This window comes from Naumovozyma castellii, chromosome 1 (assembly GCF_000237345.1).
Source record: "Naumovozyma castellii chromosome 1, complete genome".
NCBI classification, from domain to species: Eukaryota; Fungi; Ascomycota; class Saccharomycetes; order Saccharomycetales; family Saccharomycetaceae; genus Naumovozyma; species Naumovozyma castellii.
This window is the reverse complement of record NC_016491.1, coordinates 1,596,628-1,616,375: the sequence shown is the minus strand read 5'-3', so window position 1 is coordinate 1,616,375 and position 19,748 is coordinate 1,596,628. Positions and strand designations below refer to the sequence as shown.

General features: G+C 36.0%; 10 protein-coding genes across 10 annotated transcripts; 3 read left to right on the top strand and 7 right to left on the bottom strand.

The window, feature by feature from the left end:
- Positions 1-264: 264 nt before the first annotated feature.
- On the bottom strand, positions 265-1,389 carry NCAS0A08180 (DUF4448 domain-containing protein; the record flags this gene model as incomplete). Its single annotated transcript, XM_003673709.1, has 1 exon — positions 265-1,389. One exon carries the CDS (start codon positions 1,387-1,389, stop codon positions 265-267), a length of 1,125 nt encoding a protein of 374 aa, XP_003673757.1.
- A 118-nt stretch (positions 1,390-1,507) lies between these two features.
- Positions 1,508-2,461, bottom strand: SAM37 (SAM complex subunit SAM37; the record flags this gene model as incomplete). Its single annotated transcript, XM_003673708.1, has 1 exon — positions 1,508-2,461. The coding sequence occupies one exon, from the start codon at positions 2,459-2,461 to the stop codon at positions 1,508-1,510; it is 954 nt and encodes a 317-aa protein (XP_003673756.1).
- A 237-nt stretch (positions 2,462-2,698) lies between these two features.
- Positions 2,699-4,765, top strand: RNA14 (cleavage polyadenylation factor subunit RNA14; the record flags this gene model as incomplete). The annotated part of the gene is made up of 1 exon (XM_003673707.1): positions 2,699-4,765. The coding sequence occupies one exon, from the start codon at positions 2,699-2,701 to the stop codon at positions 4,763-4,765; it is 2,067 nt and encodes a 688-aa protein (XP_003673755.1).
- Positions 4,766-4,905: 140 nt separating this feature from the next.
- On the bottom strand, positions 4,906-6,231 carry ARG7 (glutamate N-acetyltransferase; the record flags this gene model as incomplete). Its single annotated transcript, XM_003673706.1, has 1 exon — positions 4,906-6,231. The coding sequence occupies one exon, from the start codon at positions 6,229-6,231 to the stop codon at positions 4,906-4,908; it is 1,326 nt and encodes a 441-aa protein (XP_003673754.1).
- A 439-nt stretch (positions 6,232-6,670) lies between these two features.
- On the top strand, positions 6,671-7,906 carry RMT2 (protein-arginine N5-methyltransferase; the record flags this gene model as incomplete). The annotated part of the gene is made up of 1 exon (XM_003673705.1): positions 6,671-7,906. One exon carries the CDS (start codon positions 6,671-6,673, stop codon positions 7,904-7,906), a length of 1,236 nt encoding a protein of 411 aa, XP_003673753.1.
- Positions 7,907-8,232: 326 nt separating this feature from the next.
- SPP41 (Spp41p) lies at positions 8,233-12,186 on the bottom strand (the record flags this gene model as incomplete). The annotated part of the gene is made up of 1 exon (XM_003673704.1): positions 8,233-12,186. The coding sequence occupies one exon, from the start codon at positions 12,184-12,186 to the stop codon at positions 8,233-8,235; it is 3,954 nt and encodes a 1,317-aa protein (XP_003673752.1).
- Positions 12,187-12,579: 393 nt separating this feature from the next.
- SFM1 (protein-arginine N-methyltransferase SFM1) lies at positions 12,580-13,218 on the top strand (the record flags this gene model as incomplete). The annotated part of the gene is made up of 1 exon (XM_003673703.1): positions 12,580-13,218. The coding sequence occupies one exon, from the start codon at positions 12,580-12,582 to the stop codon at positions 13,216-13,218; it is 639 nt and encodes a 212-aa protein (XP_003673751.1).
- Positions 13,219-13,319: 101 nt separating this feature from the next.
- On the bottom strand, positions 13,320-14,762 carry PRP3 (U4/U6-U5 snRNP complex subunit PRP3; the record flags this gene model as incomplete). Its single annotated transcript, XM_003673702.1, has 1 exon — positions 13,320-14,762. One exon carries the CDS (start codon positions 14,760-14,762, stop codon positions 13,320-13,322), a length of 1,443 nt encoding a protein of 480 aa, XP_003673750.1.
- A 153-nt stretch (positions 14,763-14,915) lies between these two features.
- Positions 14,916-17,240, bottom strand: JIP4 (Jip4p; the record flags this gene model as incomplete). Its single annotated transcript, XM_003673701.1, has 1 exon — positions 14,916-17,240. The coding sequence occupies one exon, from the start codon at positions 17,238-17,240 to the stop codon at positions 14,916-14,918; it is 2,325 nt and encodes a 774-aa protein (XP_003673749.1).
- Positions 17,241-17,456: 216 nt separating this feature from the next.
- Positions 17,457-18,125, bottom strand: NCAS0A08090 (uncharacterized protein; the record flags this gene model as incomplete). The annotated part of the gene is made up of 1 exon (XM_003673700.1): positions 17,457-18,125. The coding sequence occupies one exon, from the start codon at positions 18,123-18,125 to the stop codon at positions 17,457-17,459; it is 669 nt and encodes a 222-aa protein (XP_003673748.1).
- Positions 18,126-19,748: the final 1,623 nt, after the last annotated feature.

Below are 19,748 nucleotides of genomic sequence, written 5' to 3'. Positions count from 1 at the left end.
ATAGATAAGAAAGTATCAAAAAAATATGTTAGAGTATTTTAATAATTATTGATTTCTACAATGTCAACATTAATATTGGGAATATCTTAGCACAATACGATATAAAAATGGTGTACGATATGATATGTTTGGCAAAGTTTATATTTTGACCCCATTTTATCCATGATATTATACAGAATTGTGCCAAATAATGGAATATGGATATATCATCAAACAATATAGAGCAAAATAAAGATATTATACAAATATGTCAATTTATCTGGTTTAATGCTGTTTGTCCGTTTTCCTTGGCAATTCTGAGTAAGGATGGTTCTTAAAATGTTTATATCTCTTAATATCTTTAACTTTGCCCAATACACGATGCTTCTGTGCAGAAACCCTATTACTAACTGCAGCGATATTGATTCGTCTATTTCCTAGCGTAATTGAAACATATACAATCAAGCATACAAATAGAATAATAATGGGGACTGTTATTGCAACTCGAAGCCACCTATCATCCCTTATTCCCTGTTCTTCCTTTTCCCAATATTGCTTCGTATTCTTGTATATTTTTGTAGGAACTTTTAAATGTAACGTAATACCATTATCGAATGGATCGAACTCTTCATCTTTTATGTCAGATGGTTGTATGGAAACCATAATTTTTCTTTCATATTTATCCATCATCCAATCTTCATCAACCGTAATTGGATAAATCCCATTAAAATTATCAATCCATTCGGAAGAGAAGAATAATAATTGTGGAGGTTGTTTGTCTGTGTCATCGCGCTTATACATACCTATTTCCTCCATCGACTCCTTCACAAAAGACAAATGAATCCTCACTTTAATAATGTCTGGGAATGATCTTGTATACCAAGTAACAAAATATGTGCTTCCAACGACCCATTTGACGTTTTCATGAGGTGTACAGAAGGGTTCGCTAGTGTCATCATTATAGCCTGCCATCTTATTAAAGAATCTCTCTGGTGTACATCTGATGATGGGGTTTAAAGATATATATGTTTTATCTTCCTCCACATATTCTTCATCTTCAAACTTTTCGCCATTGGGTAACGTAGTCTCTTTAACAACAGCGCTTTGGAAGAATGTAGAATATTCAGGAGATGGATTGTGAACCCTTCCCTTTTTCAATTCTGGGTTAATAGTTTTTGGTTTGCCCGCTTTATTCAAAGAAATCCATGGATCTAGAGGCTCTCTCGTTTCATGAAGGGGTTTTCCTGAGAAAGTGACGCCAGCTATCACTGTTGGCGTTATGATTTCGACTACTGTAGAATAAACTGTTCTTACCCAGGGTTGCGGCTCCTCCCCGTCCTGAGCGCTAGTTACTGAAGTAAATAGAGCACAGGCTAGTAGTATAATGAGAGAAAAGGTACTGGAATACATAGTCAACGTTCACCCTAGCGTATTGTTAATTTGTATTATTTATTTCACATCAACTTGGAAAATTTCAGATATCCCTTGTACTTATTTACCATTTTTAGCGCCGTCGGCTTTATTGAGCTTATAAAACGTTATACAACGACATCACCATATTGCCCTGTTCTCTGAACACAGCTGGTCTCACTCTCACCACGTTTGGTAACCGTTTCATAGCTCCGAGATGTGGTTGCAACCATTCCCATTCATCTGCAAATTTAGTTTCTAGTATATCTTTAACTTTATCACCTTCAGGTAGTTCTAACTGAACGTTTAAGTGCGCCAAGAATAAAACCATAATAGCATCCACATCATCGCCGGCCAGGTTTTTCCTCATTGCAAACCACTCTGTAAGGAACTTGTCCAATTTGTGGAAGTAGCGTGTGTTATTCTTTAGCTCTTGCAATTGTTCTTTATTCATTTGTTGCCTTCTTTGTTGTAGCTTGAACGGTTTGGATTGGGCCAAGCCTGCCCCCAAACTTTCACCCATTGTCCCATCTTCATCTTCTTCATTATCTCTTTCTCCTTCATCTTCATCAGATATACTATCTACTATATCTTGACATTCGTGACGTGCTTTGCTTCTATTCTGTAAAGGTGTGTTATACCACATTGGCCAGTAAAGCATGGTGGAAAACACTTTCCTTGTAAAATCAGAGTAATTTTTCCTATTCAGATATAATTGGTAATGGCTGAGAACTCTCAATGTATCTGCCGTGTACTGTAACAGGGCACTATTTAGTAATCCCTGCCCTTTTCCATGGACTTCAATACCAATGATTGATTCTAGATATGTGACGACATCGACAAATCCACATTTTTGTTTTGTAGAAGTCAGCAATGCATCCGTGATATGCATGACAGGTAATTGATCATTAAGGGACATATCTGTATTATTGGAAAAGACTATCTCTATCTGGCCCTGCTGAAACTCATCATTATGCATATTTAACCACCAGAACAATGCCATGGACTCTGGCGAAATCAGACTAGGTGCACCACCAGCCCCCCATAGATGTACAGTATACTTATTTGTCATAATTCTTTTAATATCTTAAGTCTTGCAGTGAATATATGGTTCTTCACTCGTAATCTTCCGTTAACAATCACTTACCCGCTTGGTCCATTTTAAATTTTGCAAAGCAAGAAAATAAAGCATTAAAGGAATAAACTGAGTTACCTTCTCAACAGAAACCATCAACACCAAAAAGGACAACCCGACAATAGAACATATTCAGTGCTTACTTGCAACAGCCTCTATCCTGGTATTTTTATTATGTCAGCCTCCGAATCACCTACTGCTACTCCTGACGATCTTGCACATACCAATGCGCCAATAGCCCACTCACTAACTCCTCCAGACTCCAAAGACCATGATGACAAACGATTACCAACTGACAAAGAAGGCATCCTGAAGGCAAAACTTGCAACCAATCCAACTTCCATTCTTACGTACTTGGAATTAATTCAGTATTACGAATCTCAAGAAAATGACATGCTTCCACAAATTAGAGAAACGTTTACCATCTTACATGATCGCTTCCCTCTGATGTCATTCTTATGGACCATCCAATTGAAGATGGAACTATCTAGAGATGAATTTACCACCGCTGAAACCATTCTCTCTAATTGTCTTGCCGGCGACAGAGAGAACAATGACCTTTCTCTGTGGGCGACTTATTTAGATTATATTAGAAGGAAAAATAACCTGATTACTGGTGGTCAAGAGGCCCGTGCTACAGTTATCAAAGCATTTGAGTTGGTGGTTGATAAATGTGCTGTTTGGGAACCTCAATCTGGTCAATTTTGGATTGATTACTTGGGATTTTTAGAAAATTGGAAGCCTGTAAATAAATGGGAAGAACAACAAAAGGTTGATATGTTAAGGAAAGTTTACAAGACTATGCTTAGTGTCCCATTCGATTCCCTGGAGAGAATGTGGAATAAATATACTCAATGGGAGCAAGATATTAATTCATTAACCGCCAGAAAATTTATTGGAGAACTATCATCAGATTATATGAAGGCAAGATCTTTATTTCAAGAATGGTCCAATATAACCAAAAATTTAAAACGTGTTATACCAATGAGCTTACAAACTGTCAATAAAAATAACATCCCACAAGAAGACACCTATGATCCACAACAATTGCAAATATGGTTAAATTGGATTAAGTGGGAATTAGAAAATAAGTTACAATTACCTGAGGACCAATTAAGATGTAGGATACTATATGTGTATAAACAAAGTATTCAATATATGGTTTTTGCTCCAGAAATATGGTATCGTTATTCCATGTATATAACTGATTTGTCCGAAAGAGAAAAGGTACTTTCAATGTCCCTTTTGGCAAACCCTAGTTCACCTACAATAACATTCAAGATGGCAGAATGCTTTGAATCCACAAATCAAATTGAAAAGATTCAGTCATGTTTTGATAGTTGTACGCACGCATTGTTACAAAAATATCAATACATTTCTAAAGAATATGAAAAACAAAATGAACAGTCAACACAACTCATAACAAATGATATGGTACAAGATACCAAACGTGAGTTGACCTTTGTTTATTGCGTTTACATGAATACAATGAAACGATTATCAGGTCTTTCAGCAGCACGTTCCATATTTGGTAAATGTCGTAAACTGAAACGAAAATTAACTCACGATATCTATGTTGAGAATGCCTATTTGGAATTTCAAAATCAAAATGATTATAAGACGGCTTGTAAAGTACTTGAATTAGGATTGAAATATTTCCAAACTGATGGTATTTACACAAACAAATATTTAGATTTCTTAATCTTACTTAATAAAGATGCTCAAATCAAGACTCTTTTTGAAACTTCAGTGGAAAAAGTAGATAATTTAGATCAGTTGAAACTAATCTTTAGAAAGATGTTAAACTATGAATCTAAATTTGGTAATTTAAATAACGTTTATTCACTAGAAAAGAAATTCTTAGAGAAATTCCCTGATGAAAATCTAATCGACGTTTTTACTGATCGTTATCAAATTCAAAATGAGAATCTAATAAAGAGACTAGAGTTAACGTACCTTTACAATTATGAAGATGCAAACATGAGCATACTACCATCTAGTAAAAGGAAATATAATGCTATAAGTAGTTCTACAATGGCTGATAATGATAACAATAACAGTAATGCTAGAAAACGTATGAGATCAAACCAAGAACCATTAATTCCAAGTGAAATTGTAGAGTTGTTAAGTATCCTTCCAAAAAGACAATATTTTAAGAATGCGTTATTAAATTCAAAAAAATTGCTGAATTTCTTAGATAACCAAGTGGAAATTCCATCAAGTGAGAAGGAAGAATCATAATGATAGTCATTAAATGGCGATTAAATAATTCATTTTATTTAAAACTCATAGTTATACTTTTGTTTTTTGCAGTTTTCTAAATTCTATAAAAAATATAGGTTATTCATATATGTTCATTGTAATATACACATATTATTGCCCTAAGAACGATAATCACCGTTAATTGTGACGTATTCATGTGATAAATCACAAGTCCAGAATTGAGCTTCTTCAGTACCGGTGCCTAGGTTAACCAACACTTCCAAGTCATTCAAAGCCAAAATTTCTGAAGCTCTTGCTTCGTCAATTTCTAATTGTGGGACACCGTTGACAATTAGTTTCAATTCACGAGGTTCCGAATTATCAGTGGCAATGAAACTAACATTGATCTTATCAACATTTAAAGATTTCAAATTATCCAATTTGGCATATCCAATGGCACATAATATTCTCCCCCAATTAGCATCTTGACCATATAGCGCAGTTTTCACTAACATGGAATTGGAAATAGTTTCAGCAATAATCTTTGCATCACCAAAATTTAATGCATTCTTAACATTAACTGTCACAAACTTGGTTGAACCTTCACCGTCACGAACCACTAGTTGAGCTAATTTTTGGGCGAATTCAGTGACTTGGCCCTGTACTCTCTTAAATTCTTCAGATTGTTCAGAAATTTCAGACGTTTCCACAGCTCCATTAGCAATCATACAGATGGTATCATTAGTACTCATGTCACCATCCACAGATATACAATTGAATGAGCGGCTTGTAGCATATCTTAGCATATTTTGTAACGTGTTACTTTCGATTGGTAAATCAGTAACAATGAAACCCAATAAAGTAGCCATATTTGGACAAATCATACCAGCACCTTTTGCCATCCCAGTTAAAGTATATTCGGCGCCATTGGGTAACTTGAATTTAGAGGTGATCAACTTTGGGAAAGTATCCGTGGTGTTGATAGATTTAGCAATATTCAACCAAGAATTAAAGTCTGTTCCAAATTTCTTTTCAGCAAATATATTATTGATACCCTTCGAGATCTTATCCATTTGTAATCTTTGGCCAATAACACCTGTTGACATAACTAGAGTAGAATTCTTCGAGTTCAATTGCTTATTGACTAAACCAACCATATCTTGAGCATCCTTCATACCGATCTCACCAGTAACAGAATTGGCACAGCCTGAGTTCACAACAATAGCATTGACACCAACACCGCCAGTAACATCAAGAACTTCCTTCGATGTTAAGACTGGTGCAGCTTTGAACTTATTGGTAGTAAATACAGCTGCAGCAGATGATAAACGAGATTTATTGGTATTAACAATTATCCCCAGATCTAAGTTTCCATTTTTTTTTACTCCAGATGCAAGGGAAGCTACTTGGAAACCCTTTGGGAAAGAACCTGTTTTAGGAACATATAGAGCATATTTGTCTACCATTTTGGTGGCACGTTGAAGAGCATAAGCTGTGATTCTCATTTTCGGTTCGGTTAATCTTAGTATTAGGATCTGAGTCAAGAGAAGTATTTTGTATCTTGAAATCGATTCCACTTAACAGTTAATGAATAATTTTTTTTTCAGTCATCGCTTTTTCAATTGAACAATCATCATCATTCATGAAAGAAAAAATCATCAACTTTCAGAAGTGAAGAACGGCACCAATTTCACACGAAGTAAAGGATATTCCAACAATTTCATAGCAAGTAAAATACATCTTGTATATAATCGATGAATGTGAAATTTACTTCTAGTTTTTATCCAAACTGAGTAGTTCTTTGATATGTATGATTATGTAAGCTGAGATGATAAAGAAAAATTTATCAAATTGAAAAAATACGAAATCATCTTAGCTCATCGCAACAGGATCATACTTTTCTTGATCCAGGTATAAGGTATTCTCCAGCCTTTGGTGTCTTCAATGTCCGAATTACATCATATATTGACGTTCCCAATAAGACCAATCACAAAAGAGGCGTATTTACCAAAGTTATCAGCATTCTTGAAATCTGGTATCCCAGCGACATATACCTTAGAGCAGGTTGCAGCATTTGAACAAGGTAAAGAAGATGATGAAACAACATCCGGGTCAAACACGACACCTTTACATATACTTGCAAGATCTCTGCCAGAAGACCTATCCTCGGATGAAACAGTGGTTGTGTTAGAAATGATGAATACGCTATTTGAATATGGAGCTGGTTGGAACTTCTTAGACTATGAGAATAAATCTATAGGTGATTTATTACTAGAAAAAAGAGGCCAAGATAGAAATGGAATCTTATATCAAAGAGTAGTAGAGGCCGGTGTGAGCGCTGAATTGTTATTAAGAAAAGTTACCGGAGGTGAAATAGAATTTTTAGATGATGATGATAATGATGATGAATTACCAATAATTAAAGAAGATCCTCCAAAGGATGACGAACAAGAATCTTATTCTCATTCCGAAGGTGCAACGAAAATAGCTGTCGACAATGATGCAACAGCGGCAGACCAAGAAACGTATCTTCATACCAAACTTGAGTATACAGATGATGCATTAGTCACAAAAGATAATAGAGATGGTGTTATGATGGATTGGGAGACAAATATTATGAAATTGGCATCTGACACAATTTTCCCCGACTTGAATGATACTTCCTCAGCAACTGTGTTAAATATCGGTTTTGGCATGGGAATTATAGATTCGTTTATCCAGGAAAAAAATCCCAAGCGTCATTATATTTGTGAAGCACATCCTGACGTCCTAGCGAAGATGAAGAAGGATGGATGGTATGAAAAGCAAAACGTCGTTATTCTTGAAGGAAGATGGCAAGACACATTAAATAAGTTATTAGACGATGGCAATGTTTTTTTCGATGGTATTTACTATGATACCTTTAGTGAACACTACCAAGATATGTTAGATCTCTATGACCTTATTGTTGGTCTAATAAAACCAGAAGGTGTGTTTTCCTTCTTTAATGGGTTAGGTGCAGATAGGCCGATATGCTATGATGTCTATAAAAAGATAGTTGAGCTTGATGTCGCAATCTACAGTATGAAATGTGAATACACGACAATACATATTGATAAACAATTGCCCGACTGGAAAGATGTAAAGCGATCCTATTTCAATTGTAATTATTATTATCACCCACGTATATCATTTATTTAATACATTAGTTTATAGAATATATACTACTCATTTGATTTATATATAATGGCGAACCCAAACTTTCTTTATGAGATAGAATAATGAAGCTGAGCTGCAAAGTTGTACCATTAGAGGGTACAAGTAATTCATGCTGGATCCTTCGATGATTATGTAGTTGTGATTGATCTACATCGAAGTTCAGGATACCTTCCAGTAACGCTATATTCAAAATGTTTTCTAAAGAACTCCTTGATCGAAATATAAATCATGAAGAGGAACAAAGATTGAAGGAGTCAAGTTTCATTATTACAAATATTAGTTATAATTTGTCCATTTAAGTTATCGATCTATTTGCCTGCGATTTTTCTGGGCAATCCAGGATGGTATAATTTAGTATAATCTTCATTCATTTCTTTTTCAATCAACCTTGCTAAATCTAAACGATCTAACTCAGTAGCTATCATATTTAATATTTCATCATCCGAAATAAATGTTGCTGCAGTCCCCTCATTTGCCTCTTTCTTGGTTTCGAAATCATCGGTTATTCCTCGTTCAATTTTCTTTCTCTTAAATGTTGCCTCTAGCCATTGCATCTTTTCTAAGGAGTCTGACTCTCCAAATTGAGCATTCGCATTTTTCTTCAATCTAGATCTTAAATCGTGTAACCAGTTCTTTGTAGCGTTTGCTTCTCTCCATTTTCTCTTTCTCTCATTATTGACTGATCTTTTTAGTGAGATCAGTTGGTCGTTATCTAAATATTTCTTTGCCAATTTCATAATATAATTTTTCTTTCCTGGAACGTTTTTATAGTCAGGAATGTTAAACGAATATAAAACGTTATTACTCTCTGACTTTTCTTTGATTTTCCTAGGTTTAATCGAGCCTGGTGAAGAGCTGAGTGCCTTTGAGGTCATCTTAGAGCCATGGAACATAGGAGGAACCAGTCCATCCAAATTAAGAACCTTATTTGGATCAAAAACTTTTTGTCTCTTTCTGCTATAGTTGAACCCTTCTTCATCATCGTCATTATCATCATTATTATCTTCCGCGAGTGTCGGTATGAGTCCCGTGATGGTCGATGTGATCATATTACTTAAATTTAAGGGCAATGCTGTGTTATCGTCATTTGAAGAGGCTGTAAGTTGTTGTTTTACCAATGATTCCACCATATCTGCCATATTGTTAGAATTTTTGGCCGGAATATTATGTTGATTAGGGTTTTCCAATTTAATAAGTCCGGTATTGGCATTATTAAGATGAACAACTTCTTTTGTTATCAAGTTATCCGCTTTTACGTTTGCTAGAGGCATTAAAAGAGGTACTCTAGCCGGAATCGATTCTTTCTTAGGCTCTATTGGAATTGACATCAAGTTCGGTTCATCAACCTTCTCCTTCTTAGGAACTACAATTTCGGAAACAAGTTGGATATCAGGATTATTGATTATATTTCCAATATTCCCGTTCAATGCTGTAATATTGTTGCTGTCCGTACGTGTTAGTTCAACGGTGGACATTGATGATGACTGAATAGAATTCGGATTAATTGGAGAGGGGGTCCTTCTCCCTTCATTTATCTGAAAGTTATTTGCTGAAGATTTTTTTATGTCGGTAGATTCAGAAGTAGGGGACGATTCAGAAATAAGACTTGGTTCTATTTCCAACTTTAGAGCTGGTTTACTAGAATTTAAAGCGGCAACTGGAACACTGTCATTATTTGAGGAGAGCATTTTGTTTTGTAATTGCTTAACCGAAGCCACATTGAAAATAGGTATTCTTTTAACCTTGTCTTTCTTTGGATCGGTTAGGATTGTAGATATATTCCTATCTTCATTCTTTATCGTGGGAATGTCTTGGTGGTTACTTTTATCGGCCTTGAACAACGCTTGGACGATTGAGTTTTTAGCATATTGTATAATTGTTGTAAGGTATTTGCTTGCTTCTTCAGGAGAAGCTCCATTTGCGACCTTATTCTTAGCAGCTACTTTTAAAGTATTGATTAAAGGTAATAGTATACGTTGAAGAACTTTACTTTTATCTGTAATGAGTGACACTTGCCTTCTAGCCTTCCTATAGTTCTTCATTCTCTTTTTCTCTTCTGAAAATTCCCTAACACTTGATTTTCTTAATCTACGAGCGGTTGGTAATGCTAATGGAGGAAAAGCTGGTATTGCCCAAGGTGGGTGAAATAAAACTTTCTCTTTTCTTATCACGGTTTTCACTGCAGGATTAAATGCGTATCTTTCTTTCCAGTATGGATATATTGATGAAAGAAGCTTCAATTTTTCAAGATCTTGTGGGGATATCTTCTTAGGTGGTGACAATTTTGAAAGGTCAAGGTGCACTGATTGTATTGGGATCTTCGATAGTGTTCCTTCAATATCATTCAAGGAGTTCTTTGAATGAATAGATGAATCTTTAGAAAAGTTAAAAATTGGAATCTTTTTTAAAGTTGAAAGAGGTATTTTTTTTGTCTTCTTTACCTTCTTCTTTTTTACTTTCTTGGGTTTCTTTGGTTTTGTTAGCTCTTCTGCAGACATCGATGCCCTTTTTTCCATTTCTTCAGGTGTCCATCTTCTATAGGGCTTCTTTGGTGTACCTTTCTTTGTGACTCTTAAGTCAGGTGGATATGGTGGGCCCTTCGCTACAATCTCTTCTAATTCTTTCCTCTCAAGCTCCTGTCCTTCCTTTTCCTCTTTCTTCCTTAACTTCTTTTCTTCACGTGCCTTTAACTGCTCTTCCTTCAATTTTCTTCTTAATTCTTTATTCTTCTTTGCATTTCTTTTCCTGGCTGCTGAGGCTGCAGCAGAAGCACATGATAAATATTTCTTTTTTAAAATGTCCTCTATAGTGGGTTGTGGCTTTAAACTAACTGCTTTCTTCTTTTCTCTTTCTGCCCCAGGTAATTTGGTGCCAGATGTTGACTTTTTCTTCTTCTTTTTCTTAGAAGATACAGATGGATGTTTTTTGGTAGAAGTTGAAGTACCCAATAAATCCGACACATTAAAATCACCTAACCCTTTATTGAAATCTTCCATCACAGACTGGTCTAGATCATCATTGTTATGATCTCGGAAGGCCATAGCCATTGCATTTTGCATGATTTGATTAAGGTCAAATGTGTCTTCATTTCCTGCAGTTTCATCGGCATGTGCGTTATCTAAATCATGGAATTCAGTTGGCCACGAAGATAAAGGATGAGCTGTGGGTTCTGAAGTAGACTCTGGATGTGAAGTATCCTCTAAAGACGTATTCACCACCTGATTAACCATGTCGGCAAGGACTTTAGAAAAATCATCGTTATCTGTATAATTGTTAAGCTGTTGTTCTTCTGATGGATGGTCGAGAGATTTCTTACTTTTAGTCTTTTTCTTCTTAGGATGTGGAAGTGATGGAGAAAATGACACTGGGGGTGCTATTGGTTTTGTATATTTCTGTTTAGATTTGCCACTAGTCTTCTTAGTACTTGATTTCTTCTTAAGCTTCTCCTGAGAAGGGTTCAAGGCAGTTGTATCTGAAAGAGTGGGCCCTAGTAATTCGGTTTCAAATGCTTTCAATGTAGCTTCTACTAAAGCTTGAGTTTCTGCGTCTTCTGTTGGTACCTCTTTCTGGGTCTTCTCTGTCGTGTTTTGATCTTGTCTCATAAATCCCTTAATAACATCATCAAATGCCAACATATCGTCATCGGTGCCATGTTCTCCTGTGTTATCTCCTATTATTGGTACAACGTTTTTATCTTTATTCTTACTCTTCTTTTCATGTTTATCAGAGGTGGACTTCTTCTTCTTCTTTTTCTTGACATGTTTATCAGAATCTTTATGTTTATGCTTACTCTTTTCTTTCTCCTTTTTCTTCTTCTTTTTGGAGGATTTCTTTTCCTTCTCTTCAACTGCAAGGGACTGATCTTCTTGTTGGTCGACTGTTGGTTCATGGGAATTTGAAAACCCCTGAAGTGAAGCCAGGATAGCTCTTCTTAAATTCTCATCATCTTGATCCAGTTGCTCGTGTTTATCTGCTCTGCCATCATTATGATTTTGTTGTGAATCATCCAATATATCATGCTGCAGTAGACCCGACCAGTGTTGGTCCTGAGAATCATCGTTTTCATGTTCAATACTCTGCATGGCATTCGCAACTACAGCTTCCAAATCATCATCCTCAGTTGGAAAGTCTGGTAGCTCAGTGTGTTGTTCTTCATCTGGATGTTGCTCGCCCTGTTCATTATGCGAAGACAGCAATGTTCCCACTAATTCATTAAAGTTAATGTCTCCTTCGTTCGTATTTTCCTCATGAGATTGAGACATATTTCTGTCGTTCTCGATCTCAGTTTATGATTTATGTGGAGGCTGGTTAATGGTTATGTTTACTCTGTTGATTTTTGTAGAAATAAGGATGTTTCTATGGTTATTTTGCCCGTAATGTCACTTGAAAAATTCGCGATGTTGTTTATTATTCTTGTGTTTATTTCTTTTTAAATCGTGAATCATGATATGGGTGTTATAGGGTTCTAAAATAGGGTATGTTGTTTAGGTTTATTTTTACCCTGTGATTACCTAATCTCTAATAAATTTTCTGTCAAGGTGAAATCGAATAATGAGCCAGAGAAGTGATGAATTATTATAAAAGTTGGCTCTCGAGAAAAAATTCAATATCCTTTTTTAGCGAGGATTTCCAAATTCAAGAAAGCAAGTGAGATAATGAAGTATATAATTGAGCATATGGAGGACGGTTTTAGTGAGTGGGTCATTCTGGAGTATTCCCAGATTATTCGCGATGTCGGTGCCAACAACTTAATTTTATCATCACTACCTGAAGGTACCACTGAAAAGGATATCCCTAAGAGGCTACTGGACCTTGGTTTGAGATGGACTTGCGCAGATTTGGCAGGGCTTCAGAAATCCTTCCCAGACTTAACACCTCTCCAGAATAAAAGAGTATGCCTCTTGGATCCTAGAGCTAGTGAGGATTTACAGCCTTGCGATGTCGACCAATTCGATTATTTTGTATTTGGTGGTATATTAGGTGATCATCCACCAAGGGACCGTACAAGCGAATTAAAGATAGCTTATCCTAATTTGGTTGTTGGTAGAAGATTGGGTGACAAGCAAATGACCACTGATACGGCCGTGAGAACCACTCAGCTCATAGTCAAAAGTGGAACAAAATTCGAGGACATTAAATTTATGGACTACCCCGAATTTAGGTTTAACAAGTATGAAGCAACTGAGATGCCTTTTAGATATGTGATGAATAGCGAAAGCAAGCCGATTCTGCCAGAAGGTATGTTAAACTTGATTAAGAAAGATTCCCAACAAAGTTTAGATGATCTTTTGTAGTCTATACCATGCAATAATTAGTAATTGTCCATATTAGATTGTACTCTAATAAATAATTTAAAGATTAAACCACTTATATAGTCAAGTGTTGAAATTACAGGTCACAAATTGCATTTAATTCTATTTATATCAATAAAATTCTGGGCATCGAATTTCTCCAGTATACCTTTGAACTCGTCATCATTAGCACAGGCTCTCATAAACCACCTTGGAAACTTGTGCTCTTTCAAATATCCCTCCCAAACCTTCTCTGCTCTATTTCCTGATTGATCTACAACTCTTTCAGAATTTTCTATATTTTGATCTTTGAAATTCTCACTCCATTTAATTCTTCGAAGCACCAAATTCTCGAAAAATTTGCAAGATTTTTCTGTTCCGATGACTATAATAATACCTGGGCCAGGATCTCCAAGCCTTATACTAAATCCTTTCAAATCTAATTGTTTGGCATTCGTTTTCAATTTATATCTTATCTTAGGATTTCGAAGATTTTTAAACCAAAATACCTTGCAACAACTTTCTAATTGAGTAGTAGTTTGGTTTTTATTCCCTAACATCGAATTTCTTTCTTCTTTCCTTCTCCGGACAGCCAATTCATGTCTTTCATTGTTCTCTTCCTCATGTTTTCTCATCCTTGCGTTAACTTGCTGTTTCACCGTAGTTTCCCATGTTGTTGGATCAGTAATATTTTGATTATTCTCAAAAACATTCATCATATTAGATAGTTTTACTTTAGGTAGAGGTTTGGGCTCTAATCCAAGCTTAATTTTTTCCTCCTTTTCTTGTCTTATTAATTTTCTTGTATTACGACGAACTTTTTTTTGTTCTTTTTTGGTCAAATATATCTTATCTTTTATTTTCACCTCTTCGACTTTTATAGGGACAGGATGTTGGATATAGCGAATCGATGGATGAATTTCTTCGACGTCACCTTCATCTGATATAAAATCTTCATCGTTAGGATAAGGCATAGAATATTTGTCTAATATTTGTAGTGACTTTTCCTCTAAAAATGGAAGATCCCACCATTCAACCGTTGGTACCGATGAAGCTTTCAAGATATACTTATCTTCACCAAGTTCTAAGTCAGGCAATTCTCCTCTCTCGATTTTTATTCTTCTCTTCTTATCCTCCTTTTCAAGTCTGATTTTCTCTCTCTCATTGAATTGTCTGTTCCTTTCCAATTCTTCTCGTTGAACTTGACGTTCGTCAGAAATCTTTGAACTTATTTCACCTTTCTGGAAAAAGCTCAGTCCTCTTTGGTACCTCTTGTGTATCTTATTTTCATAGCCAGTGTGCTTATTTAATGTACTCAAATATGGGTTATCGTTGTGTTGTTGTTCCCTAATGAAATTTAAATTGGAGGTCAATAGTGCCGGGTGGATTTCAGTGTTTAGCCCACGACCTTCCTTTTTTTTTGTTAGAATCCCTTCAGCTTTGCCAACCTTCTTTACCGGCATAGTTACCTGGTCTGCTTTGCCACTTTTCCTTTGTTCAGTAGGAGAAAGTTCAGTTTTGTCTTTAACCTTTGTTTTTCTCTCCATGATGAAAAGTGGTTTTGCGCTACAGAAGGACTCTCCGATGAGCAAAGAAAGAATTTATCATTAGAATTAAAAAATGTAAATAAATAATTACTGTTCTTTATTAAATACAAGATTAGGGATAGATAGGCATGCGGCTTCCAAAGATAATCATCATTATTTGGCTCGAACTGTTTTACTTGATTTCTTCTTGGTAGTGTTTGGTGGTGGAGCTGGTCTGAACCCAATATAATCATTTTCTGATTCACTCCCGCTGGACGACATGCTACGACCACTTTTAGTGTGAGTGCTACTACTACCACTGCCTCTAAAAAGAGAGAACAACCCCCATCTACTCCCACCACTGCTATTGCTACTAGTGTTACTTGATGTAGTATTACTATGTCTAATGGAGGATTTCTTGGTTGATTCGTTTGATCTGATTTTCCGAAGTGTCTCACCATAACTACTATGGGATACTGAATGTATACTTCTTCCATCGGTAGAAACTGATGAAGGCTCATTGTAAGACCTTATTGGTTTCAAACTATAGTCTTTTGTGTTTCCAAGCGCACCATTTTCGTCAATTTTCTTACTATTTGCAGAGAATTGAATCTTGGATTTGTGATGTTGCGTAGATATGGGTGATGAAGTCTTTTTTAATTTCAGTTTTGGTAGAGGACCGACATCTAGCATTGACCTCATTGGTTTCGCCCCACCAGATACACCTTTCATTATGCTCTTCAAATTATTCAGATTAGCATTTCTGGTTTCCATATCTAAATCGGGCATTGTGTCCAGTTCCAAAGAAAATTGCAAAGACGACTCGATGACAATATCTAACTTGGAAAGTTGTTTCTTAGCCTGGTCGAGAGTTAAGTCTTTTGTAATTTCATCTATCTTTCTCGCCATTATTTGACGATGTTTACGTGCCGTTCTGTGTAACTTTGTTTGTAATGAAGACGAACTACTTACAGAATTAATGGATAATTGGTCAGCATTGTCATCATCAATATCATCATTGCCTTCTGCAATGACTGAATCCTTGTCGTCAACTATACAAGCCAGTTTCGGAGAATAAATATCCTCAGAGGAATAATTTTGTTCGGCAGATATAATTGCTGGACTCATCTCTGAGTTTGCATGAATCAATTTCGGGTGAATAAAATTATTTTTTGTACTTAATTCTTCTTCACTAGTTGATATTGGGTTTGCAAATTGTTTGGCTAGTTTACGTTCAAAATCAAACATTCTTTTAGCAGGAACCACATATACTGGGACGGGATAGCTTGTACATATCTTATCTGTCAGTTTCCTAGATTTCCACTGAACAAGACTCTCAGTTCTTTGCCATTTCAATGTGCTTGAAATAATGAAGTCAGGTGTGTATGCATTTATTACTTCACATAGTATTTTCTTGGTCTTACCAAGGATTAATTCTACTGTTATTTTTATTGACTTGGGATTTTTTGTAAGCAATACAGAGATATACCGGAATATATCTCTAAGCTTTTGCTCTATTACATCCTTTGAGTAACCTGCTGACCATTCTTCTTCATCTTCAGGAAGGGTGGAATAGAGTTTTTCGGAAGATCTTGACCGGGCCTGAGACCTTGTTCTGGATCTAGACCTTGAACCTCTTTTATTGCTTTTGGATAAATCTATCATCTTGGGCAAATTGGCAACGACCACGACTTGATCTGTATCTTGCGCCAGACATTTGATTGTCCAATCCAGGGCTACCCATGTATGACGACGTCCACTTAGAAGACAAAGGATAGTTCTTGGAATAGTTGGGAACCCAACTGCTTCTCGTAGAACTTTTTCCTTTCTCTTCTGTTCCTTACTAAGGGGCATGTATGGATCTTCCTTCTTGGGAATATTATTATTTTTATTTTTTTGGGAAAATAAAGTGCTACTATATTGAAATACTTCTTCCTTTTTCTCTAACCTACTATCAATTTGTAACTTCCTCTTTTCCCAAAGAGACCCCCAATCCAATACGGCTCTATTAATTACCACAGCTTCGTTGGAAAGAGTTGGTCTACTTGGGTAATCTTCTCTAACAATTTTCCCATTTTCAGCTATCTTGAACAAGTTACTTAGTGCCACTCTCTTACCACCATTTGTTGTAGGTGGTGGAAGAATCTCCTTTACATTTGAAAACCCCTTTTGTGTGATATATTTATTATGAATATGGAAGTCTGGATTATCGGAGATATATCCGGATTCATTATCATAATATTCATCCATTGTATAATTATCCGGAGCATATAATTGAACCCCAGGAAAGTCTGGTTCGTACTCGTCTAACAGGCTATCCTTACTAGTCTTCACAGGGATCGTATTGAAGGAGACACATTTCTTGTAACGTAAATATGGGTATGGATTTCTTTCTTTGGCGACCAAAGTTTCAGATTTTGGTGTATCAGGATACAACTTGATATTTCGGTAGGTACTCAAAATGGCATCTTCCTGATCTTGGTCTTCCATAAAAGCCATATCTTGATCTGGCTTTGGTTGTAGATGTGACTGTCTGTATTTCAAGGTTACCTTAAAGTAGTCAATTTAACAAACCGAGAGATTTTCCATCGAGATTAGATAATCCGTAATCTTTACCCTTATTTGATAATATCGCAATTTGTTACCCAGCGCATAAGTCCGAGATAATCCATATGAATAATAGTAAATTCTAATTATATATAGGTATAATATCTATTAAGAGTTGAGTTTCCTCTTAGCTAGTTTCTCCAACCGCCTTACCGGTGCATATCCCTCTAAGAGGCCAAAAAAGTACCATTCAATTAGGAAATCATTGGGAACTCTATAATATTCCAAGCGCGGTCTCAATAAGAGCAAAGTCTCTCCCAAATGAATAATTAATTCCAACACAATAATGCTCAATAACACACTATCATTATCTAGGAATTTCAGCAACAAATTGGATAAATCCTGAGGCAGGGGAATCCACTGGAACCCAAAATATAACAATTTTCTAAATTTATAACATAACGTGGGTAAGCATACACCAAATATAATTAAATATTCCAAGATAGAACCTGGATATGCCATTTCGTTAACTTGAACAGTTGATAACCCCCGTTTCATAGCAGCATGTTCCCCCATCCTTAGTAATCTCGATTTCATATCTGCTTCACTATCGTCTTGGTCATTGTCTACTTGAATAATCTTCTCTACCAACGATGGAATGTCCGCGTGCTTGAATTGGAGTGTCATGTGTAAGTCATCCAATGTAGTGAGCCTTATGTGAGAGATCTTATTGTCAATGGCAATGTGGCCATAAACACAGAGGATATCTTGCAAAAGTAATTGATTGTTCAGATTTAGTTCTGTCATGACTGACACCAGGGATTCGTCGCCTTGCATTATTACAGGTGGATCGATTGTAATTGAGGTCTTGTGAGAAGTAGCGGTAGACACTATTCTGGTTTAAACTAAACGAGTTGAGTAAAAGAAGATATTGACACCAAGATAGGGAACGAAGGTTAGGGTTTTCCTCGTGTTTGGTGATGAGGAAACGTTCCCATTCTATGATAGTCCATTACCAATACAATATGAACACACATAGCCTTATACGCATTGAAACCATCTGAGAGTCACTCTCATCTAGCTGAATACCATACAGAGTGTTTCCATTCCTTACTTTAGGAGTGCTATTAGACAAATAATGTGGCAGAAAAATATGAGCTATGACAGTAATAATGATCCAGGTATCTGTTACTATCAATTGATTTCTATACATGATTACTGTATAAGGGATGGTCAGTCAATCGACCATTTAAAATGAATACGATAGGTAACATCTAAGCTCTTCATAAGCGTTCTCCTTGCCAGAATTTTTGGAAAATGTTCGAATATATAACAAGAAAGTTAGCAATGTAATAGCTTGAGGTTGGTTCTTAAAGTTCAACAATATTAGAAATTAGGGTATGCTGTAATGACAGACATCAAAATTACACGTAATAAAGTACCTGCATCGTTATTCTTATAACCTGGATCCGATTCGGCCCGAGATTTCGGTCTCGTAAAAGGAACTCCGAATACGAGCAATGACTATTTTAAGTCGTTCTCAGTCTGCCTTCAGCTGAGATTGGTTGTTGTAATATACAGAGGGGGTCGTCCCATGTCTCCAATGAATCACTTCAACTGCTTCTGTTTTTTTCTTAAGGTTATGGTTCCCTGAGCAAACAAACCAACAAACATCTCAATTACATAATAAAGGCAACTACAGCATCCAAATCCACGTTAGTTTGATGAACTTCTAGAAATATCCTTGATTGCAAGTTACTCCTTTTTATCAGTGACAGTTTCAACACATGCAGATTACAATTGGAAAATTTATAAATTCACCTTCCTTGAAAAATGGGAACCTGACAGTAAACCACCCCTTCTATGCTTTATTCATGGCGTGTCTGACAATTAGTGTTAGGAAAGTAACAGACCCTCCGCTATTCCTCATATAACTTCCAATCTCAAGACAAAAGTTGTTGTTAGAGGAAAGTGGACCTATAGATTCTCTAATTGTGATCGCGATCTCTTATTCCATATGTACTTTTTGTCATTCAAAGTACTATTACAATAAACCACAACTCAAGAAATTTCTAAGAAAGTTATCTTTTTATTTTTTACATTCCCGAATAATTATTTTACGTTTTGGGTGACCTCTCAGTTATGTTTGGAGGTATTGCGGCTGAAGATTATATGAAACATGAATTAGAAGATTGACATGTCACTTGTGAAATGGGACTTGGAAGTGTTACTGAATGAGTTTTTAGACTGCCACCTCTTAGCTGGGGTACCCAATCAAGAAATACAGTTTACATTATCCCAAAAGTCGGTATCTTTACACAAGTGTGTTATAAAAGACTTGAAAAATGTTGGTACTCATTCCACAAGTGGAACGACCTACAACTTTAATAAAGATCTTGTTCCCTCCAGCATTCTTGGTTGCGACACTCTCCCAATAAATGTTAATGTGGAAGTAAGACC